Genomic DNA, 23504 nt, shown 5'->3' with positions numbered 1-23504 from the left:
GAGGCTAGAGGTGAGGGAGCGCAGACGCCGAACAGGGGCGCACAGGGGCGCAGGCGGGCACGGGCCGGGGGCGGGACCAGGGTAAGGGGAGGGGCTAGAAGCGAGCCGGGCACCCGGAGGAACACCGGGGTGGGCGGATCGGGGCCCCAGGGGGCGGGGCTGGAAGTCAGCGGGGCGGGGGCGGCTCCCGGGGCGCGGGACGGGGCGGGGCGCGGCGGGAAGTGGGTGGCGCGCCGCCGGGAAAGGGGCGGGCGGGGGATCCTGGACTCGGGCCGCGGCGCGCTGGCGGGCGCGTGGCCTGGCGCGCGATGAGCGGGGCCGGCGGGGCGCGGGAGGCGGCGGGCGCGGCGCGGGGGCTGCGCGTGGACGGGCTGCCCCCGCTGCCCAAGAGCCTGAGCGGGCTGCTGCACTCGGCGGCGGGCGGCGCGGCGGGCGGCTGGCGGCACCTGGAGCGGCTGTACGCGCAGAAGTCGCGCATCCAGGACGAGCTGAGCCGCGGCGGCGCGGGCGGCGGCGGGGTCCGGAGCGCGGCGCTGCCCCCCAAGCCGCCCAACCTGGACGCCGCGCTCGCCCTGCTGCGCAAGGAGATGGTAAGGGGGGCCCCGCGGGCGGCGGGGAGGGAGGCGAGGTCGCGGGACCCGCGCGCTCCGCTCCGGAAGTCCCCGCGCCCACCCGCCCCTCTCTGGATGGGTGGCCCCAGGAGCCGGCCGGGAAGACGGGCACTGTCCTCTCCACTACCGCCTTTTCCCTGTTTCTTGCTTGAATGTGTTTTTATTGATATTTTAGAGAGAAAGAGAGAGAGAGGGAAACATCACGAGAGAGCTGCCTCCTGCAAGCCCCCGACCCCCGGGCATGTGCCCCGACCGGGAATCGAACCGACGGCCTCTTGGTTCCTGGGTCGACGCCCAGCGCCTGAGCTCACCGGCCGGGCTCCCCTACCCCTTCGACTTGCCCTCTGTGTGCTCACGATTTGGCCCACCGCCCTGTTTTGGGAGGGGGTCCCCCCTTTCCAGGGGCCGCTTTCAGAGACCCGCCGCCCGCCCCAGTCCCGCCGGCTCGGAGACTCCGGCTACTTCCCGGGTCGGGGTCGGCTCCCTGCGCGCCCGGGGGCGGGGGGTGCAGAGCCGTGTGCGCTGGGGTTTCCTGCCCCGAGGAGGGCAGCTTTGTCCGAGCGAGTGTAGACCTCGGATTGGAGCAGCCCGGGCCCCCTCCCCCGCTCCCCAGGCGGCGCGTGCAGAGTCCGATTACCGCGCGGGGAGGGGGGTGGGGGGCGGCCGCAGATGGTGGTGGAGGCCAGGCGCCCCCAACCCGCGCCCGGCCGGGCAGCTGCGCCCTCGGGTCTGGGGGAAGCGCGCGGGCCTGCGGGTGGTGTCTGGCCTCCGGACAATGGGGCTTCGTTTTGCTCAGCCCTCGGGGAGCGCATGAGGTGTCTGCGGAGCAGGACGCACGGTTTAGGTGTCGCCAAAAGCAGGACAAGGGCAGGGATTTGGGTGTCGGCGAGCCTTTCTCCAGCCTGGGCCAGGCCAGGCCAGGCGAGGACGGAAACTTGCCTCCTTTCCAACGCTCTTGCTGGCCACGATCGCCTTCCCCGCCGCCCCTGTGTTTAGAATCTGCAGGCCCCTTCCCTCTCCTCGCCCAGGTAGGCACTTCATGTAGGAAATCAAATATCCGAAGGCTGCTTCTCTCTCTCCCAAGAATAATACATTTTCCAAAACATTTATCACAGGAATCTTTTAACTCTTCATCTAGAGACTGTTGACCAAAACCCGGGGGATGCATCCTTTTTCTTAAAGGAGCGCATCTGGTCTGAGAACCGAGGCTTCATTAAATCTAGCCGAGCAAGCAGCCGCCACACTTTTTCATCCATTAGGGACTGTCTTCTCCCCCCGCGCCTGGGCATGGACACATTTCCAAGACGCTCTGAGAAGGTTCTCAAAGCTGCTTACAGAATGACTTTAATTCCCAGCAGTTTCTATTGATGGATCCACGTTCATAGAAACCGGTGCTGGGTTTGAATTTGATAATAAACCTCTGCCTGCTGTGTACAGAGCCTGAACTTAGACGGAGGGTAAATGTGGGGGTGAGATAGGAAGGCCCCCCTTTCCTCCCCGCCACCCCCCCTGCGGGATCAGAGACAGGAAGCCCTCAGGGCCACTCCTATTTGTCTGCTCGCTGCTTTGTAAACATGCTCTGAAGTCTGATTGTGGCTGCTTGGGAGTCAGAGAGCCCTGCTGGGAAGTCATTTTCCAGGTTCCCTGGGGGGGTGGGGGTGGGGGTGGGGGGGATCAAGTACAGCCCAACGTTGTCATTGTGCCTCGGGCCAGGGCTCTCTCTAAGTCTCTTTGAAGCACAAGGAAAATAAACAGCACTATAGGTCTGTCTGTCTGATATTTGGCTGAGATGGTAGGTCTGTCTGTCTGTCTGTCTGATAGTTGGCTGAGATAAAGAGAAGAGGGGGTTGCCGAAACCGGTTTGGCTCAGTGGATAGAGCGTCGGCCTGCGGACTGAAAGGTCCCAGGTTCGATTCCGGTCAAGGGCATGTACCTGGGTTGCGGGCACATCCCCAATAGGAGATGTGCAGGAGGCAGCTGATCGATGTTTCTCTCTCATCGATGTTTCTAGCTCTCTATCTCTCTCCCTTCCTCTCTGTAAAAAATCAATAAAATATATTTAAAAAAATAAATAAATAAATAAATAAAAAGAGAAGAGGGGGCTTTAGAAACAGGCCGCGAGGTCTTTGAAAGTCCCCGTGGTGTTTTGGCTTTTTTTTAAAGAGATTTGCTAACTTGAGGCTGAGGCGGCTGAGCAGTCAGTCACCTCAGGCCTGGGCTCCCTTTGCAGGAGGGGAGGGGCTGCGAGATAAGAACGGAATTATTTGAGGAATTATTTGCAGAATCGTGCGTTGATCCATATCATCTGAAGGCCTGAGGTCACATCTGTGCCGAGGGATGCAGCTAGAATTCATGGCAGAATGTGATGAATCCCCGTGTGGTTGGTTTTTTTAGCCCCGACCGGATAGCTCAGTGGGTAGCGCACCGGCCCTCGGAGCGAAGGGTCCCAGATTCGATTCTGGTCAAGGGCGCGTACTTGGGTGGCAGGCTCCATCCCTGGCCCTGGTCGGGGCGTGTTCGGGAAGCCACCGGTGGATGTTTCTCTCTCTGTCTCTCCCCCTCCCTTCCACTCTCTCTAAAAATCCATGGAGAAATGTCCTCTGGCGACAGGCTTTTCACATGGGAAAGGCCATGGCAGCGAGCAGGAACGGATTGTTCCCCCCCATCCCCCTCCACACCCTGGAACAGCATGGGGAGGCACGTGAGCCCCGGAGGTGCTGGGACGTGGGCCAAGGCTGGCTCAGCCTCACATAGCCAGGGAGGTGTTGAAGCAGGAGATGGCACGGAGTTTGGGTTTGGCAGGTGCAGGAGGGAGCGGGAGATGCCGCAGGTGTGCACGGGGCAGGTGAGAGCCTCCAGCCGGTGGGGGACCCGCGAACGTGGGACAAGAACCTGACGGGAGACCCTTCGCTGAAGCCGAATCTGCAGCCATTGCTGATTCAATATTCAGAGTCGGGGAAGGTGATGAAAAGGAATCAGAGGTGACGTCGGCTTTTTATGGAAAGTGCAGCGGAGCAAAGCAATTCAAGACTGCTCACAGTCCTAGCGCCTAGAGAGGATCCTGTCAGTATTTTGGGGTGCCTCCTGGTAAGCACAATGTCGGTGCTGTCTGTGCCTCATCTCCAGGTGATGAACACTCAAAGCCTATTTTATAGTTGTTGTTGCTTTTTAATGTTTTTTTTTATTGATTTCAGAGAGGAGAGGAGAGGAAGAGAGAGATAGAAACATTAATGACGAGGGAGAATCATTGATGGGCTGCCTCCTGCACAGCCCCTACTGGGGATCGAGCCCACAACCTGGGCATGTGCCCTTGACTGGAATCGAACCTGGGACCCTTCAGTCCGTAGGCCAACACTCTATCCACTGAGCTAAACCAGCTAGGGCTATAGTTGTTTTTTTAATATATGTTTTTATTGATTTCAGTGAGGGTGAGAGAGACAGAAACATCATTGAAGAGGGAGAATCCTGGATCGGCTGCCTCCTGCACGCCCCACACTGGGGATCAAGCCCGCAACCCGGGCCTGTGCCAGGACCTCCTGGTTCATAGGTTGATGCTCAAGCACTGAGCCACGCAGGCCGGGCTCGACTGTAGACTTTAGAGGCCAGGTGGGCAGGGGTGCCCTGGGCGGGCTTGGGGAGAAGGCCACAGCCTGGTGCACCTCACTCCCACTGGAAGCTTTGCCCTTTCGCTCCTGGGAGGCCCTCCTGCTTCCACGGAGACTCCAGACCCCGGTATGAAAGTGAAATTGCTCAGGGGCCCGTGCAGAAAAGCCGGCTAACAGACCACGGCCCTGTGCACAGGAAACCAGCCCCAGGCCTGGCGGCATCAGATACTCGCCCCACTCGCCCCACTTCCTCCTCCGGAGCCCCGGCCTCCTAGGCACCCCATTCCTTGCCCACTTGTTCCAGATGTTTCCAGGTGATAAGCAGGCCGGGCTCCTCCGGTCGCTCCTTCTCTCCTGCGGCTCATTCCTTCACGGACAGTGAACACAGATGTTTATTCTCCCCCCAAGAACCTTGGAGACGGAAAACCCCGTGGTCTTCCTTAGGATTCCACAGGCATTTTTAAGATGGGCGGCCTTTCCGGTTTTTTAAGATATATTTTTATTGATTTCGTAGAGGAAGGGAGAGAGAGATAAACATCCATGATCAGCTGCCTCCTGCACCCCCCCTTGCTGGGGATGGAGCCCTGACCGGGAATTGAACCCTGACCGGGAATCGAACCCGGGACCCTTCAGTCCGTAGGCCGACGCTCTATACACTCCCACGGAGCCAAACCGGCGAGGGCGCCTTTTCAGTTTTTACGAGTACTTTCTGTTCACTCCTTGACTGCCCTCAGAGCTGGGCGCTGGCCTAGTTTTGCAGGCATGAGCATCCTGTCTTCGAGGATCGGCGAGGGAGGGCTGTCCTTGACTGGGGTCGGGGTGGAGAAGGGAGGGCCTCTGTTCTGTCCTCTGACCAGGGTGACTCCAGGGGAGGGGTGACCCCTGCGGACGCCAGGGCCCCAGCCCGGAGAGGCCCGGCTGCAGAAGATTACAGAAATGCGTGTGGAGGCTAGAGACCGTGAGAAGAGGGTGTTTTATGAGATTGTTGACTGTACTCAGAATTGGAGGTAACACAGCCACGTTCCGAAATGTTAAAGCGAAATGACAGGCTATTTAATATCCCTTATAAAAACCACAGGTTTGCAAATCAAAACAATGAGGTGTCATGTAACGGACCAGCAAAGATTTAAAAGAAAGAGCATGCCCGGCCGGTGTGGCTCAGTGGTTGAGCGGCGACCTATGAACCAGAAGGTCACGGTTGGTTCAATTCCCGGTCAGGGCACATGCCCGGGTTGCAAGGGCTTGATCCCCAGTAGGGGTGTGCAGGGGCAGCCAGTCAATGACTGTCTCTCATCATTGATGTTTCTATCTCTCTCTCCCTCTCCCTTCCTCTCTGAAATCAATAAACATTAAAAAAAAAAAAAAAACCCAACTCGGACCTCCTTCCCTAGCCAGAGGCATTTCTGGGAGGTGCAGAGGTGGGCTGAGCTTCGGGTCTGGCTTAATCTGGGGGTGCAGGCGTGCAACCTGGTCTCTTTCCTGCCTGTGGGTGACCATTGCTCTTCACAGTCTAGTCCCGTGGTCGGCAAACTGCGGCTCTCGAGCCACATGCGGCTCTTTGGCCCCTTGAGTGTGGCTCTTCCTAAGCCTTAGGAGGACCCTAATTAAGTTAATAACAAATGTACCTACCTACATAGTTTCAGTTTAAAAAATTTGGCTCTCTAAAGAAATTTCAGTCGTTGTACTGTTGATATTTGGCTCTTTTGACGAATGAGTTTGCCGACCACTGGCCTAATCCTCTCAGCTTGGCGACACTGAGGCATTGGCAGGAGGTGAAGCTGGAAAGTCGCGCAGGAGACAGAACCACAGCCCACGGGGGAGCTGGGAGGCCTGCTTCTCCTTTTCTAAATAGTATGCAGGTCAGAGTCCTTCTGTCAACACATCTTTTATTCGGAAATCAGGTTACCATCTGTTAGGTCACCGCTTGCTTCCATTCCGGCCCTGCAGATACTCGCGAGACAACTCGATTAGATTTGGGGCATTCACCATGTCACGTCTAAGACGCACTCACAAGCATCCGTAAGTGCTGACTCACGCATTGCTTTGCAAACAGATCAGATCACACGTCCTCCTGTTGTCAGTGAATACACATTCATAGCGGAACGTCTAGAAATCTCAGAAAAAGCCCCCAATAAAAGCCACCTGTGACCTCAGTGGCTTTCTCTACCATGGCTGGCAGTGTGGTCTGTGCGGGCAGCACGGGCTGGCGGGGGGCCCTGGGTGGAGGGAGTCTTGCAGGCCTGGCCCAGCGCCTGCTCTGCCATGGCCGCAACCCCTCAGAGCTTCAGTCCCTCACCTTAACAGTCCACGCCTGCCCCCCAGAAACAAGGGCATCGATCAGAAATGTGGGTACAGCCCAGATTGTCCTCTCGACAACCAATCCCTCGAGGGGAGCTAGTGAGCTGGTTAAAACTGGGCAGTATTATTTAAAATATATTGTTATGGCTTGCAGAGAGGAAGGGAGAGAGAGAGAGGAAGAGAGATAGAAACATCAAGGATGAGAGAGAATCATTGATGGGCCGCCTCCTGCATGACCCCTACTGGGGATGGAGCCCGAAACCCGGGCATGTGTCCTGACCGGGAATTGAACCAACCGTGACCTCCTGGTTCATAGGTCGGTGCTCAGCCACTGAGCCACACTGGCCCGGCCCAACTTTTATTTTTAGTTTCTTCGGTAAAACAGACTTTTTCTTTTAATACAATTTTTATTGCTAAAAATTACCTGAAAGTTTTTCGTGATACTTCGTTGTGAGTAAACGAAACTTTAACTTTGGAAGCTTCCTTTCGAAAATCTTCTGAACCTTGTTTCTTTCTTTTTTAAAAAAATATATTTTATTGATTTTTTTACAGAAAGGAAGGGAGAGGGATAGAGAGTTAGAAAAATCGATGAGAGAGAAACATCAGATCAGCTGCCTCCTGCACACCCCCCACTGGGGATGTGCCCGCACCCAAGGTCTATGCCCTTGACCGGAATCGAACCTGGGACCTTTCAGTCCGCAGGCCGACACGCTATCCACTGAGCCAAACCGGTTAGGGCTGAGCCTTGTTTCTTCGTGGTAATGGTTCTGTTGTCACTTTATGAATGCTAGGAAGAACTCCTTCCCTGATGACACCCTCCAAAGTCATTCAGAAGCCTGGTGACCCGAAACGCCGCTGGGAGCCCCACCCTGTCTGAGGCGAGTCTGTGCAGCCGGCCTGTTGTGAATAGTGGAAGCCATTGGGAGGGTCGGGCTGGACCGTGTTGTGGATGTGGGGCTGGTGAACACCTGTGTGTGGGGGCGGGTGCAGGGTGCTCTGTGGGAAAGACAAGGAAACGATCAGGAGGGAAGCAGGCAGCCTGGACGGAGGGAGGGGGGCATCCCGTTGGCCCTTCCCAGCTCTGGGCGTGAGCAGACTGTTCTTGTCTCGAAGGTCTAGAACGAGGAACAAATCACAGGGTCTGAGAATTCTGGATTTTTCTTCCACGAGACTGAATTTTTTTCAAGATGTGCTTTCAAAAAAAAAATTTATTTCTGCCCTAGGTGGGTTGGCTCAGTGGATAGAGCGTTGGTCCATGGATGGAAGTGTCCCGGGTTCGATTCCGGTCAAGGGCAAGTCCCTCTGTTGCAGGCTCCGCGCCGGCCTTGGTCCAGGCGCGTGGGGGAGGCAGCCAATCGATGTCTCTCTCACATGGATGTGTCTGTCTGGCTCTTCGCCTCCCTCCCACGCTCTCTAAAAATCAGAGGGAAAATATCCTTGGGTGAGGATTAAACAAACAAACAAACATACAAGAAAAACAAAGGAGTTACTTCCTGAATCCAGCTGTGAATTAGATCAGCCGGCCTCCAGGGATGTGTGGGACGACAGGCCCCCAGTGCTGGTAGATTGGGGACAGTGGTCGGAGTTAGTGGGTGCCCGCCCCCCCACGCACACACTTTTTCCTGAAAGGATGAGGAATCCTTTCTCTTGCGGGATGTTAGCCTGTCCTGAAGCAGGACCCTGCAGTTTAGTGCTCATGGGTGGTCCTCCTGTCCCCTTCCCAGGGCCCCCCGTCCTTCCCCTGGCCCTGCGCCCTCCCCCTTCAGCGTAGAGGCCGATGCTGGGCCCGCCTGCTGGAGGCTTTCCCAGCGCACACGCCTCCCACCTGCACTCGGGAGGGGACCTGGTTTTGTGTCTTCTGCTCCCATTTGGCATAAGGTGTTTTTTCTTTTCAATATATTTCTATTGATGTCAGAGAGGAAGGGAGAGAGAGAGAGAGAGAAACATCAATGAGGAGAGGGAATCATGGATTGGCTGCCTCCTGCAGGCCCCATACTGGGGATTGAGCCCACAACCTGGGCATATGCCCTGATGGGGAATCTAACCGTGACCTCCTGGTTCATGGGTCGATGCTTAACCACGGAGCCACACCGGCCAGACAGGAAGGAGGCTTTGAGACGTGCAGTGGGGACAGGTGGGGGACAGTCCAGCTGTATGTGTATGTGGGGGGTGCTCAGCCTGACCCATTGCACGAGGTGCAGTTACGGGACAGCAGGTTACAGAATGCCACCTCGGGATTCCCAGCTTCCCTCTGGAAAATTCACAGGCGAGCGTCTGAACACCCACAGCCGAGGCCGGCGAGTGCTGGCTGGGAGGCGGGGTTTGTCCCTGCAGCTACTCACCTCGTGTCCTAGCTCTTCGGGAGGGTTTCTGGGAAATGGGAGGAAGTTTAGTGCCTGGAGAAGCAGGGACGCTGGGCTGTGTGTGGGCATGGAGTGCATGTGTGCGTGCGTGCGTGCGTGCGTGTGTGTGTGTGTGTGTGTGTGTGTGTTCGAGGCCCTGCTCAGTCCGCCTGAAGGCTTGGCATCTGCTGGGTTGGGTGGTAGGTGTGAGCCAGGCCAGCCGCACTCCTAGGCGGGTCAGGCCTCCGTTTCTAGGCCAGCGCTCCGCCCGGTGAGTCAGCGGCGGCTGCAGGCAGTGGGGACAGGCACATTCCCTCTCCGGCCCGGTCAGTCTGCCAGGCCGGGGACACCTTGGCAGTGTCACTAAAGGGAAAAGCCTGGGGAGTCAGAGCCTCTGAAACCCGGCGAGGGCTGCAGAGCCGTGAGCCCAGGCCTGGGAGGGTGATGGTCAGCGTGGGCCGATGGCATGAACTCCCCCCCCATCCCTCCCCCGTCTTGTCCACCGTTCATTCCCAGCCGGGAACTGTCTTGGGATCCCCCAGGTGACCTACTGGCAACCGAGTGACTCAGGAGAGAGATCTTCCAGATGAATATTTTCTATGACTTTAAAAAATATATATTTTTTGTTGATTTTTTTTTTTTTAGAGGGAGGGAGGGGGTGAGAGAGAGAGAGAGAGAGACATCGGTTGCTCCCAAATGCATCCCAGCCATGGATCAAACATCAAACCCCAAAACCTGGGTATGTGCCCTGATTGGGCATCGAACTGGCGACCTTTCGGTGTACGTGACGATGCTCCGGCCAACTGAGCCACACCAGCCAGGGCTTTCCTGTCACTTGAGCAGATGTTGGTGTGACTCTGGGAGGGTGAGACTTACGTTATCAACGTTTATGTTCCTTGTCATCAGTCCTAGACAGGACAGGCTGACTCATCCTGTTCACACCCGGACACTGGAGGGGGAGGACTCCGGGAAGCTGGAGAGAGTCCAGAGGGCAGGGCTGGACGGGGAACAGACCAGAACGCCCTCTCGAACAGCCGGAGGGCCCGAGGGTATTCGCTGGAGAGGACGGATGCTTTTTCTCAGGGGGAAGCTGGGTAGAGTGAACAACATCTTCAAATTATTGAAAAGGTGTTTAAGAAAGTAGATTTGTATGTGCAATGGTTACACCGGCGTGGCTCAGTGGTTGAGCGTCGGTCAACCTATGAACCAGGAGGTCACGGTTTGATTCCCGGTCAGGGCACGTGCCCAGGTTGCGGGCTCCATCCCCAGTGCGGGGCGTGCAGGAGGCAGCCGATCCAGGATTCTCTCTCATCGTTGATGGCTCTCTCTCCCTCTCCCTTCCTCTCTGTGCTGCCCCAGGGAGCTGACAGTGACTGTGGCAGGGGCTTCTCTGACTCTGATCATAGCAAGAGGTCAGGACACACTGTATCTGCTTCCGCCTCCAGAGTGAAGCCACCGGCCCGTGCAATGCAGGGCGTGCTGGGTAAATTCCATGGGCGTGACCCTTCCCTGCCTCACGGAGTCAAGTGTGAGGCGTGGGCATCACACAGTTCCGGTGTCTCAACCCTGGCCATGCCGGCGCTGCTCTGAGCCGTCGGTGCGGGAGGGAGGCATGTGCTGGCCGAGCAGGCCCAGACCCGGGGCTGAGGTTCCCCTGACGTGAGCCTCCAGAACTGACGTCTCCTTTCTCCCCCTCCCTCCCGCCCTGTCTCCCAAGGTCGGCCTCCGACAGCTGGACATGTCCTTGCTCTGCCAGCTGTACAGCCTCTACGAGTCCATCCAGGAATACAAGGGCGCGTGCCAGGCGGCCTCCAGCCCCGACGGCACCTACGCCCTGGAGAATGGCTTCTTCGAGGAGGAGGAGGAGGAGGAGGAGTTCTTCCAGGAGCCCAGCTTGCTCCTTGACGGGAGGCAGCGGGGCCCGCCCAGGGACCCGAGGGACCCGGCCCTGCCCAAAGGCCCCCTCTCCGGCAGCGACTGGATACTGGAGTCCATCTAAGAGGGTCTCCGGAGGGACCCGCCCATCCTGGGCCCAGGGCCAGCATTTTGCTTCTCTGGCAAGGAGGCGCCTCTGCTCCTGCCTGCCTTGAGGGTGGTCCCCAGGTACCTGGGACCAGTGGCCAGTTCCGTAGGCAGGGACACCTGGTGGCCGTCGGTGTTGAAGGCGGAGTTTCTGCTCAGGTGGTTAGGAGGTGCCTGGCGGCATCCTTGACACCCGGGGACGGGCCACTCCTGCCAGGACTCGGAGCGAGAATGTGACGGAGGGTCCCAGCGAAGATGCTCACGTGTTTCCTGCGAGAGGACTCCGAGCTGGGGAGGCCTCACAGCTGGCGGATGGTCCGCACCCTCCGTCTCGGGGTTTGTGGGGTTCACCGGTGAGCGATGTATCGGAACTGACACTTCACGGCGCCCTTCCTTCCTTTCCGGCCTCTTTGGCAGCTTTTTCTGCTGTTTCGGGAGCTTCTGAGCCTCTTGGCGGAGGTTTATTTCTCTGTCGGCTGCGTCACTGACCGTCGGGTGACTCAGCGACAGCTCTTGACTGACAAAGCAAGCATGGCAGGTCACACGGGCTGCTGCATTCTCTTGGGGAAATTCGTCTCGCTCTGTGCCCGTCAGCTAGAGGAAGGAGGAGGATGGGAGGGTCTGCCGAGCGGGGGGAACTGGGCTCCTGTCTCGTGTCACGCGCTGTCGGGGGGCAGATGTTTCTGTTTGGAAAGATCCTGGATGTTCACTGGGATGTGAGAAAGCGGACCCCCCTCTTCACTCAGAACAGAGATCACCTCGAGCCTTAATCTATTTATTCAAAGCCTCTATGAACACGTTACACTTTGTAGATTAAAATGAGGATCAAATACGTTGAACTCTGTCCGTGGTGGTGTCTTATTTTGGCCTGAAATCAGAATCCACTTTCCTGGCTGGAATGCACTGAATCTAATCAGAAACGGGGAGGAAATGAGTCTGTTTTCTTGTCACGAAGAGTTTGAAAGCAGCTCTGCTCCCCCGTCGGCTGCTTCTCGGACATGCGTGTCCACAGTGGATCGTTCTCAGGGAGGTCTCAGGGCTGCTCGGCCTTTTTTTTAATTTAATTTTATTTATTTTATTTTGGTTCATCCTCACCCAAGGATATTTTTCCATTGTTTTTAGAGAGAGTGGAAGAGAGAGGGCAAGGCAGAGAGAAACACATTGATTGGTTGCCTCCTGCACATGCCCTGACCAGGGCCCAGGCCAGGGAGGAAGGAGCCTGCAACCGAGGTACGTGCCCTTGACCGGAATCGAACCCAGGGCCTTTCAGTCTGCAGGCTGATGCTGTATCCATTGAGTCAAACCGGCTGGGGCCTATTGGGCCTTTAATACTCTAACCCCCTGCTCCTCTTCTTCCTGTTGGGGTGAAGATTGCTTTTTGGCACCTCATGGCAGAGAGGGGACGTGGAACTCCTCGGGAACGCGTGCTGGCGGCCTGTGTGTGCGGGGCCCTGCGTCGGGAACTGGGCGAGGTGCTGGGAGGAAGTGCGTTCCTGTTCATTTCCTGCGTTGAAAGGAGCAGCTACGTGGGGGGTGGCTTTCAGTGCGTGACATACTGTCCAGTGGGGACAAGAAATCGAAAGTGGTAAGACCAGCCCTAGTCAGTTTGGCTCAGTGGATAGAGTGTCGGCCTGCAGACCGAAGGGTCACAGGTTCGATTCTGGTCAAGGGCGTGTACCTCGGCTGCAGGCTGGGATCCCTGGCCCTGGTTGGGGCACGTGCAGGAGGCAAGCCATTAATGTGTTTCTTTCACATCGATGTTTCTCTCCCCCTCCCTTCCCCTCTCTCCAAAAATCAGTGGAAAGATGTCTTTGGGTGAGGATTAACAAGAAAAGAAAGTGAGAAGGCCACACCATCTCCAGCCTGCCTGGACCTACTGAATTGGGCCTATTTTTTAAAAAAATATATTTTTTATTGATTTCAGAAAGGGAGGGAGAGGGAGAGAAACATCAACGATGAGATGAGATGGGCTGCCTCCTGCACGCCTCCCCACACTGGGGATCGAGCCCGCAACCCGGGCACGTGCCCTGACCGGGAATCGAACTGTGACCTCCTGGTTCATAGGTTAAAGCTCAACCACTGAGCCACGCCGGCCGGGCCCCTACTTATTTAATTCCTCTTTTTCTTTATTCTTCTGTGTTTTACGAACAGTAAGTTATCCCCTTTCTTAACAAGGGGAAATAGGAATCCCCCACTGGACGAGGCGTGCAGACCAACATAGTTCCGGGGGTTGGTCCCCCATTAGACCAAGCGTAGAGGCCAAGGTTTTAGTCCCAATGTTGCCACTATGTACTTGTGTGACCGTGAGCAAATCCCTTAGGCATCCTAAGCTTTAGTTTCTTCATATAAGACTATGATTTAAAAACTACTTTTTAGCTCAGTGATTGAATGTCAACCTCTGAACCAGGAGGTCACAGTTTGACTCCTGGACAGGGTACATGCCCCCAGGTTTCGGGCTTGATCCCCAGTAGGGGGCGTGCAGGAGGCAGCTGATCCATGATTCTCTCTCATCACTGATGTTTCTCTCTCTCCCTTTCCCTTCCTCTCTGAAATCAATAAAAACGCATTTTAAAAATAAAAAATACTTTTAAAATGTTTTCATCTTTTTTTGTCTTGTAAATATCTAAAAATATTCTCTCTTTGGCTCCTATGTACACCATGACGTTTTTCTCCAAATTTAGCTCAAAGGGCTTCAGACAGGGATAGAGAACCTTTGAACAAAAGACCCCTTGTCTGCTTCTCATGGGCCTCATTCACGTCTTACATAGGGTCCTCACACTGAGCGCTGCTTGCTGGCTCCCTGGCTCCACCAGGGGGCGCTGACGGTGTAGCCACCGTCTGACCCATGACTGTGACCCGAATGCACGTGCTCTTCAGTATATGGGATGTCTAAGAGGGATTTAGCTTGGCTGGTGTGGCTCAGTGCCCACCCATGAATCAGGAGATCACGGTTCCATTCCCAGTCAGGGCACACAGGTAGTGGGCTTGATCCCCAGTGTGGGGCGTGCAGGAGGCAGCTGATGAGTGATTCTCATCATTGATGTTTCTCTCTCTCACTCTCCCTTCCTCTCTTTAAAATCAATAAAAACCTACTTAAAAATAAATAAATACAGCCCTAACCGGTTTGGCTCAGTGGATAGAGCGTTGGCCTGCGGACTGAAGGGTCCCAGGTTCGATTCTGGTCAAGGGCGTGTGCCTGGGTTGCAGGCACTTCCCCAGTGGGGAGTGTGCAGGAGGCAGCTGATCGATGTTTCTCTCTCATCGATGTTTCTAACTCTGTCCCTCTCCCTTCCTCTCTGTAAAAAATCAATAAAATATTAAATAAATAAATAAATAAATACAAGGGATTGGTTTAATTTTTATAGCTTCAAGTGGTTTTCCATAGAAATGCCTTGTTTGTTGTCAGGAGGCCACATCCCAGTTTGGGGGGGAGGGGGGCTTGGAAAACAGGCACTGTTCTAAGCACAAGCAGCGCCACCCAGTGGCTGCTCTGGGATGCTGCCCCGGTGGTTTTGTTTTATTCTCACTTGGGATTCTTCTCTAACTGTTGGTTTCCTTGTCCTGGGGGGGTGGGGGTGGGGTGGTCAATGACAACTCCTGGAGGGAGCCCTTCACAGTCTGACCTTCACACGAGTTCCTGGAACCACCGAAAACACGACCGATGCCGCCCTGCCCGCCGTGCGGTGTACGCAGCTCCGTGCACACGTCCCCCGCTCCGCCCTCGGGACTCGGGGTGCACTGCTCCTCTCCCAGGGATACCGGGGGGTTCCTGCCGTCCCCGCTCCTCTCGGAAGACCTGCATACGGGTTCCTACTCTAGGACCCTTACTTACCCTTCACAGCACTCATCACACTGGACTGCAATTAGCTACCCTCCTCTCGAAACCCGTCACTACACACAGGGCCAGGCCTTACTCGCCCCTGCATCCCAGGGTCTGACACACAGACAGCGGGTGCTCAGCAGTATCTGTTTAATGAATAGATAATGAGTGAGACAGGAAGAGAGAAAAGGGGAGAGGTGACACTTATTTAGTAACAGCTTCACTGAGGTACAATCCATCAGGTAAAGTGTACAGTTCAGCTGTTTTTGGTTATTTATTTCTGGGTCAGGTAATCTGCAAGGTAACTTACAGGGAAAGAAACTGAATTGGAGAGTGACAAAAGCTTAGTTTTTTCTGACTTTATTAAGAGAAAAGTTATAAGAATACAAAGTATTATTTTAAATATGTTATTTAAAGTCAGTAGCATACATTTAAATGAAAAGATACAAGCATGCAGATAGGAATGAGACAGATTTTTATGAATCTGAATGCATGTTCCTCTCTTCATTTAAATGCTTACCTGCAGTGTGCCCCTCAGTCCTGCAGCAATTCCTTGTGTGTGTGTGTGTGTGTGTGAGGTTCCTGTGCGAGTCTGTGACTGTGCATGTGGTTTTGTTGTCTCCTGTAGGTGGGGTGAGGGCTGAGGGGTGGCAGGGTTGGGGTTTCGAAGGCCATGACCATCGCTTTCTTTCCAGGCAGTCTATCTAAATCTTGGGTTCACTTTACTCAACAGGAATGAGGAGTTCGGTTGAATTTATGTCTTCTCTTTTTCAGATGGAGCTGGCCATGCCACAAGTAGTAAAGACTAAAACTGTGGATATAAAAGAAGTATTTGGAACAGCACGTTCTGCTGAAATATCAACAAACACTTACTAGGGCAGGCCCTGTTCTATGGGAGGCAGAGTAACCCGGGCCTGGACTCTCCGGGCACCGAACTTGACCCGGTTTGAGGGAGTCAGGCACAAACATGGGGAATTGTAAGACATGAACAGGGATAAGACACAAGCTAATATAATAGAGGATAAAGGGCTGTCAAAGACAGGTGACCTTATTTTTCTCACTGGAAGTCATAGTGGGGGCAGTGTCCACCATGGGGGCAGCCCCACAAGATCCAGGACACAGGGCTGCTGCCCTGCTGGGCCCTGGGCCCTGGGTCCTGGGCCCTGGGGGTGGGAGGGAGGGGGCAGATGGTTGGAAAGGGTGGGGGAAGGTGTCGCTGGGCCCGACTGACTTCTGAGTCTGAGGTCCTCGCAGGAGTCAGTGGGACCGAAGAGTCAGGGAAATTGTGAGGACGGCTCAGATGTGGATGTCACTGAAGATGACAGCAGTGAAGGGCCCTGTGAGGCACGGCCTGACGTCCGGAGGCAATCAGGTGTGTGTGTGTGTGTGTGTGTGTGTGTGTGTCCCGTAAGGGCCTCCTTAGTCACGGTGACATGTCTGCCTGGGGAGGGACGCCTGTGCGAGTGCTGTGCCTCCTCAGAAGTCCTGCGACTTGTAGCCGGCGCAGTCGCTTCCGACGTCCCACTCCATCCTCCTGAAGAAGTGGACCATGGCGCTCTCCGCCAGCAGCCCGCACACGATGGCCACGAAGGACAGCTTGCGGCGGGTGTTGAGCGTCACTGCAGAAGCAAAGGCACACGACACGGGTAAGTTTTCCGAGTGGAATGACGTGACGTTGTCATTATTACGTGAGACGTAGATTACGAGGATCGTTTGGTGAAGCTGTTTTTAGAAAAACTCTTATTTGTTATTAACTTATGCTGCTACCTACTCCCCCTTTCCCAGCTGCAAACCTTTTGAGAGAACCAAAGTAGCGGCTCATAACAAAAATACTCCTGAAATCAAGACACAGAGTCCCATTAAAATTAAAAGGGAAAAGAAAATACAGATTCTAAGGTCATCAAGGAAATAGCAGAAAAAAATGGGTACTTTTGGTTTTACAGGTGACAAGACGATAAGCATTATGATAAAAAGTATCAGGTAATAGCTCATTTAAAAGAGCACTTCTCACAAGACACACAGCGTGGCTTCTCTCTCCCTTTGGTGGAGCAGGAATTGTCCTTGCTCGACAGCTGCCTGACCATGCAAATCTGGGCAAGTCATTCATAAAGTGGAGATAACAATGGCTGCCCTGCTAACCCCACAGGACAGAGGCAATGCATAGGAAAACATTCTGAAAACTACATGTACCATGTGGTGAAACTGAACACATACTGAATACATGCTATGTAGAACGCACTATACAAATGGTAGGCATTGTCATCATTCTATGAAGATTTCCAGGGTTTAACAGGTCATATAAAAACTGTGATCTAGAAATAAAAGGCTATAGCTTTTTAAAAACGTATATTTTTACTGATCTCAGAGAGGAAGGGAGAGGGAGAGAGAGATAGAAACATCAGTGATGAGAATCATTGATTGGCTGCTGCCCGCACAACCCCTACTGGGGACTGAACCCACAACCCGGGCATGTGCCCTGATAGGGAATCGAACCGTGACCTCCTGGTTCATAGGTCAAAGCTCAACCACTGAACAACACTGGCCGGGCAAAGTCTAGAAGCTTTTATATCGTGGAAAGCTGAGTAGACAGACATACCTCTGATTGCCTGAAAATTTGATGTGAGGACAAATAGTTTGATGAGTCTCAGGCACAGTGGTGTGTACTCATGTTCCCAGATGACAGCCGGGATCAGCAAGAGCTTCCCGTAGCTGGACAACAGCAATGCCTTCAGCAGCAAGACGAAGTTGGGGTTCTTTTTTGTTGCGATGGATCGTTCTATCCACAGGAAGGTAAAGATGCCAATAAAAAAGGCAGCTTGTTCTAAGAAGGAAATGGGAAATAAAAATCTTAACCAGTGTCCCAATCCCAAAACACCATATCCCCATGAGAGCAAACCACAACCCCAAAGTACAACATATTATCAAGAACAACCGTTTTTCCCCTTTCTCTCATTTTCTTTGTCTTTTGTGTCAAATCCTGCTGGTATAATTTTGGAAATATATCTCAACAATTCTTTTTTTTTTTTTTAATCCTCCCCTGAGGATATTTTTTCCATTGATTTTTAGAGTGGAAGGGAGGGAGAAAAGAGAGAGAGAGAGGCAGCCAGCTAGACATTGATTGGTTGCCTCCGACCAGGGCTGGGCATCAAACCTGCAACAGAGGTATGTGCTCTTGACCTGAAATTGAACTCGAGACCCTTCGGTCACAGGTTGCCGCTCTAACCATTGAGCCAAACCAACCAGGGCTCAATTTTATTTTATAAAGATGGGGCCCACGTCATTTTCAAAATGGAAAATGAGAACTTAAATTTAAGGATTTTATCAACAATATGATGTCTCAAAATATTTTATGAAGCTCTTTATTCTGATAACATCCATCAGATGGATAAAGACCATTTAACTGACGGTATTTCCATACCATGAGTGTGGTAACAAATAAAAAAGTAAAAAAAAAACCAGATAATTTAGATAAACTCATTTAGCAGGTTAGCGGTAGAACTGAAAATTAAGTCTCAAGTCCTATATTAACTGGCTCCTCTTACCATGCGCCTTATTTTTAATCACAAGTGCAAGTGCTAGTTAACTAAATATAGAGAGCATGACGCCCGGCCAGCCGTGGCTCAGTGGTTGAGTACTGATCTATGAACACGAGGTTACGGTTTGATTCCCCATCAGGGCGCATGCCCGGGTTGCAGGGTCCATCCCCAGTGTGGGGCGTGCAGAGGGCAGCAGATCCATGACTCTTTCTCATCATTAATGTTTCTCTCTCTCCTTCTCCCTTCCTCTCTGACATCGATTTTTAAAAAAATATACTTTATTGATTTTTTTACAGAGAGGAAGGGAGAGGGATAGAGAGTTAGAAACATCAATGAGAGAGAAACATCGGATCAGCTGCCTCCTGCACACCCCCTACTGGGGATGTGCCCGCAACCCAGGTACGTGCCCTTGACGGGAATCGAACCTGGGACCCTTCGGTCCGCAGGCTGACACTCTATCCACTGAGCCAAACTGGTTAGGGCTCTGACATCAATTAAAAAAAAAAAAAGAAAGAAAGCACGGCCTGTTCCTACCCAGAGAAGCAATGGCAAACATTCTGTAGAAGTCCCACTCCTTGGCATATCTGATAAAGTCGTCGGGATTGGTGTTCTGGCTGGAATCTTGCAGCTGCCACCACCGCAGGTAGGCTTCACAAAGTAAGCAAAATATGCAGAGTTTCCCGTGCATCTGGGAGTCAAAGACACAGCAGCAGCCAGTCAGGGGAAGCAGCGCTTTATACCAACGGGGACAGACAGGGTAGTAAACGTTCTTTCATTCTGTTCACAATTGATTCTTTTAAAATGCAAAAGCATCACCAAGTAAAGTTAGGAAATTTAAAAAAAAAAAACCTGTCACAACTTACGTTTATTTTAGTATTGAAAAGAATATGCCTGTAGGCCTGGGCTTTGCACAAAATAGCATTAATCAAAATGATAACAGGATCATACTCGATATATTTGTCTACGGGTTTCTGGCAGGATTTCTGAAATGATGCAAAAACAATATTAGAAGAAGCAAATTCAGACATTCTGAAATCTTAAAGGGTTTCAAAATAGCAGAGCCTCTTCCGGACTTGCACAGCACTGAGGCCACACCAGCATTTATGTAAATACACATCCATCCCAACACAAACTGTTCATCTACTGAAGACACGGTTTCAGAAGTGACTAAAAATAATCTTCCAGGCTAGAAACATTAACTTTCTAATCTCACATTTAAGAAGCTAAAAGGATGTTTGATTTAAAGACTGATTTTAGCAGGAAAGTATCCCAGAAAATTCTACTTTCAGTTTGCAGGAATTGTTATACATTTGTAATGTACTTTCACTGATAATCTGTTGCCTGTTGGCCAGATGGCCCCCAGCTTTGTGGTTCTTGAAACATGATTTGGAGAAAAGCGTTCAGAAAAGTAACTCCGCACCCAGAGCTTCTGAGAGCTACAACTGGGTAAAGAATGTGGTACAAGGCGTGGCTCAGTGGTTGAGTGTCCACCTGTGAACCAAGAGTTCACGGTTCAATTCCCAGTCAGGACACATGCCTGGGGTTGAGGGCTCGATTCCCAGTGTGGGGTGTGCAGGAGGCAGCCGATCCATGATTCTCTTTCATCACCGACTAAAGGCCCGGTGCACAAAATTCATGCTGGGGGTTGGGGGTAGGGGGTCCCTCAGCCCGGCCTGCACCCTCTCCAATCCCGGACCCTTTGGGGGATGTCCGACTGCTGGGTTAGGCCCGATCCTGGCAGTTGGACATTCCTCTTGCAATACGGGACTGCTGACCCCTAACCGCTCACCTGCCTGCCAGCCTGGTCGCCCCTAACTGCCTCCCCTGTTGGCCTGGTCGCCCCTAACTGTTCACCTGCCTGCCTGGTCGCCCCTAATCACTTCTGCCTCGGCCCCTGCCACTGTGGCTTTGTCTGGAAGGACCTCCAGAAGATGTCTGGTCTAATTAGCATATTACCCTCTTATTAGTATATATTATTAGTATAAATGTTTCTATCTCTCCCTCTCCCTTCCTCTCTGAAATCAATAAACACACATTAAAAAAACAAAATAAATAGCATCTCTGGTCTTCCAGTCTCATTCATATGAAGAGAACCTAAACACGGGTTATGGAGTGTACCAATGCTAACACTTGTCTATCAAAGGGAGAATATCTAGAAATAAAACGGCTTTAGTGTGAACCCAAATGTCACCTCATCTGCTCTTTTTAATTTCTCTGCACAGCACCTACATCCATGTCCGCCCGAGGTCCGTCCGCGGGGTTAGGTCTCACCCGCAAACGTGACTGACCCCTAAGAGAACAGCACTGTGCGGTAGTGAGTTCCCCGTCACGACAGGTATTCGCGTACAGGTGAGACAGACTTCGGCCGAGCATCCCGCTGAAGATCCTGACACTCGATTCTTACCACCTAAAAAGCTGGTACAGATTGGTCCCCAAATCTCGCCACCCCGTTTACTCAAGAGGAACCCCCCCACTCCGGACCACTCACGCAGATGGTTATCTTCAGCACCCCGTGGTTATAGTCTCGGTACAGCTCCTTGGCCTCCTGGTTGCACTCGATGCACCTGTACTGGCAGGACGCCGAGGCGGCGGCGGCAGGAGCGGTGGCTGACACCTCTTCGGGGCTCCCCTTGCCGGGCCGCAGCCCACCCCGCCCACCAGTACCCATTTCTATGCCACCGAAGCCCAGAACTTCCGATTCAGTGACGCGGAAAGATGTCAGAAGCCAGACCGGAAGGTCTGCGCCGCGCGGTGCTTGCTGGGATTCGTAGTCCCACTACCTGAAACGGGCCCCGAAGTTGGTCCGGCGGGACTACAATGCCCAGCAGGCAATGCCACTCTCCCCTCCGCCCCTTCCCACCGCCCACCTGCCGGCCGCGGGGTAAGTCTGGGAGGCCGCGGCGCGCGGCGAGGGCCGCCGCACATGCGCCGTGAGGGAAGATGGCACCTGCCGGCTGCCGCTGCTGCTGTTGCTGCTGCTGGGGAGACGCCGTGGCCGCCGCTCGGCGCGCGCTGCTGCTGCTGCTGCTCGCGGTCCTGCCCTACATGCCGGGCGCGCTGGCCACCGAGCACTACACGCCGCTGTCCCTGCTCAAGCAGGAGCTGCAGCACCGGCAGCAGGAGGCCCCGGCGGGCGGAGGCTGCAGCCCGCAGTCCGGGGACTGGGGGGACCAGTTCTCGGCCGAGTGCGGCGGTGAGTGGGCGGCGGCGGCGGCGGCGCGCGGGCGTCCGGGTCGCCGCGGGGCCGGCGGGGCCGTGGGGGCTGCGGGCCGGGTCCCCCTACAACCCCGGCTTCGCCGCCGCCGGCCGCGGCGTGTGCTCCTGCGCGAGCCGGCTCCACGCGGTGTCCCGCCGGGGCCGCTTCCAGCCGCTCGCACCCTCGCCGCCGCGCGCCCTCCTCCCATAGCCGCCCTTGGAGGCCGGTGAATGGAGCCAAGAGCCGGCCGCAGGCTCCCGGGCCAGGGCGGCCTCTCCCGAGCCCCAGCAGCTGCGGAGAGGGTGGAGGAGGAGACGGCAGGCGGCCCCTCGGGCGCCGTGGGAACCGGGGAGGGACGGACGGGCGGAGCGGGACAGGGCCCGCGCCGGGACCAGGGATGCCTGGGCCGCGTGAGGCCTGGAAATCGGGGGTCCCGACTCCCCGGGCTGTTGCTCGTATTAAACAGCCTCTGCCATCCGATCCCAGGGGAACCGCACAGCGAGCCCGTCTTATCTGCTTGTCGGCATCTGGCTTCCGGTTGTTGCGGGTTGACTTGTGACCTGCCAGGTGTCGCCCCGAAGGTGAAAAGGGCCCCGCGGGCCCCGAGCCGGCGTGAGAGTCGGAGCTGGAGCTGCGCGCGCGCACCGGGGACCCGGGGAGCCGGGCCAGCCCATTCATTGCGCCGGGGCGCGCTTGGCCTCCGGGGAATGGGCCCCTAAAGATGCCGGTGGGGCAGGATGTAGTCCGCGTGCAGGTTTTGTGTCCAAGTTCTGTAGCGGATGCTTTCACCCTGCAGCCGCCTCCCTCCCTTCCCTACCCTCTTCCCTGCAGTTAGTCGCCTTAAGGCTCACTTTTCAAAGGTCTGGGTCCACCTCCCTCCCGTGGCTTTTACGGCCGGAGAGCGCTGTTCTTGGGCTTTCTGTACCTGGAAGACAATAGTATTTTTCTTTTTGGTTGAGATGAGATGTCAAGATTAGCACACACCGGTTTCCCTTTAGCACTGCCTGACTTCCTGGAGGAAGTCAGGGGAATGTGACTTGCTTATTGTGAAGCCACAGACTTTGGCTAGTAAACAGCAGCGCATAGCAGGGCCAGCCTGGCCGAGTGGGGGAAAAAGGAATGGGTTTTATACTTTGTTACTCTCTGGGAATCCGAACAAGTGAATGGCCTGTCTTTGCAAAATTGTCTCCCCTCTAAGGGGAAGACACTGTTACCTGATTACAGGTTTTTTTTCTCTTCTTCTTCTCCTCCTCCTCCTCCTCCTCCTCCTCCCCCCCCCCCCCTCCTCCTCCTCCTCCTCCTCCTTCTTCTTCTTCTTGGTATGGCGAGGGAAATGAGGGAAGTGAGAAACCGCTAACCTCTCTGAGCGCTTGCGGTGTGCCCGTGTGTTGTCAGAGCTCGGGGTGGGCTGGCCTCTTCTCTTAGTCGATGAGAACACCGGTGACCGGGGCACCGAAGGGTAGTTCCTGTCTCATAGGAAACCCAGGCACAGTGAGATCACCCCCTTCCTGCGGCCCTACAGCTGCGAGAGGAGGAGCCCAGGTGGTGAGGCCCCGATAAGTGTTTGTAGGTAGCAACACACGTCTGTAGTATTTACTAGCAAACAGTATATATTGTGTACATCTCCATTCCCCTTCCCGCCTATAGTATAGCTGAGTGGTGCTCACTGGCTAGAGGAGACCCAGATGCTAGGCAATGGAAGCTACAAATGGATTTATATTATGCAATCAATCGATATTATGAAATCAATGGATATTATTGATCCAGGTGGCTCATTTTATCCTGTAGCATCAGGCTTATGCCGGTATGCACCTCCCTCCCCCCCCAATAAAGATAGATGTGGGTTTTCTTTTTTTAATATATTTTTATTGATTTCAGAAAGGAAGAGACAGGGAGAGAGAGAGAGAGAGAGAAACATCCATGATGAGAGAGAATCATGGACCAGCTGCCTCCTGCAAGCCGCACACTGGGGATCGAGCCCACAACCCGGGCATGTGCCCTGATTGGGAGTTGAACTGTGACCTCCTGGTTCATAGGTCAACGCTCAACCACTGAGCCACGCTGGCCGGGCTGA

General features: G+C 54.3%; 3 protein-coding genes across 12 annotated transcripts in view; 2 read left to right on the top strand and 1 right to left on the bottom strand.

The window, feature by feature from the left end:
* The first annotated feature begins 308 nt into the window (after positions 1 to 308).
* Positions 309 to 11717, top strand: FAM89A (family with sequence similarity 89 member A). Its single transcript, XM_070401160.1, has 2 exons — positions 309 to 590; positions 10574 to 11717. Exons 1-2 carry the CDS (start codon positions 309 to 311, stop codon positions 10853 to 10855), a joined length of 564 nt encoding a protein of 187 aa, XP_070257261.1. The 3' UTR covers positions 10856 to 11717.
* Positions 11718 to 15042: 3325 nt separating this feature from the next.
* ARV1 (ARV1 homolog, fatty acid homeostasis modulator) lies at positions 15043 to 20951 on the bottom strand. The gene is made up of 5 exons (XM_070401263.1): positions 20723 to 20951; positions 19098 to 19217; positions 18769 to 18922; positions 17295 to 17519; positions 15043 to 16317 (listed from the first exon to the last, which is right to left on the bottom strand). Exons 1-5 carry the CDS (start codon positions 20900 to 20902, stop codon positions 16175 to 16177), a joined length of 822 nt encoding a protein of 273 aa, XP_070257364.1. The 5' UTR covers positions 20903 to 20951; the 3' UTR covers positions 15043 to 16174.
* Positions 20952 to 21174: 223 nt separating this feature from the next.
* Positions 21175 to 23504, top strand: part of TTC13 (tetratricopeptide repeat domain 13) — a 45087-nt gene continuing 42757 nt past the window's right edge. For all 10 annotated transcript variants that reach the window (XM_070401053.1, XM_070401052.1, XM_070401051.1 and 7 more), the window contains exon 1: positions 21175 to 21427. In XM_070401053.1, coding sequence (XP_070257154.1) covers positions 21175 to 21427 — 253 coding nt within the window. The remainder of the gene's footprint in view (positions 21428 to 23504) is intronic.

The sequence above is a fragment of the Myotis yumanensis genome, unplaced genomic scaffold, assembly GCF_028538775.1.
Source record: "Myotis yumanensis isolate MYYU_CA2020_CCGP unplaced genomic scaffold, mMyoYum1.0.hap1 SCAF_22, whole genome shotgun sequence".
Lineage (NCBI taxonomy): Eukaryota > Metazoa > Chordata > Mammalia > Chiroptera > Vespertilionidae > Myotis > Myotis yumanensis.
Note: the sequence above shows the minus strand (reverse complement) of the source record. Positions and strands in the feature narration are given on the sequence as shown.

Bases quoted from the DNA above. Each gene is read 5' to 3' on its own strand.
- FAM89A (XM_070401160.1), top strand. From the start codon at position 309: ATGAGCGGGGCCGGCGGGGCGCGGGAGGCGGCGGGCGCGGCGCGGGGG. The intron at 591-10,573 runs GTAAGGGGGGCC...CTGTCTCCCAAG, and splicing joins CCCTGCTGCGCAAGGAGATG to GTCGGCCTCCGACAGCTGGA.
- ARV1 (XM_070401263.1), bottom strand. From the start codon at position 20,902: ATGGGTACTGGTGGGCGGGGTGGGCTGCGGCCCGGCAAGGGGAGCCCC. The intron at 18,923-19,097 runs GTAAGTTGTGAC...TTTGACTCCCAG, and splicing joins TTTTCAATACTAAAATAAAC to ATGCACGGGAAACTCTGCAT. The intron at 16,318-17,294 runs GTATGTCTGTCT...TTGCTTCTGCAG, and splicing joins AAATTTTCAGGCAATCAGAG to TGACGCTCAACACCCGCCGC.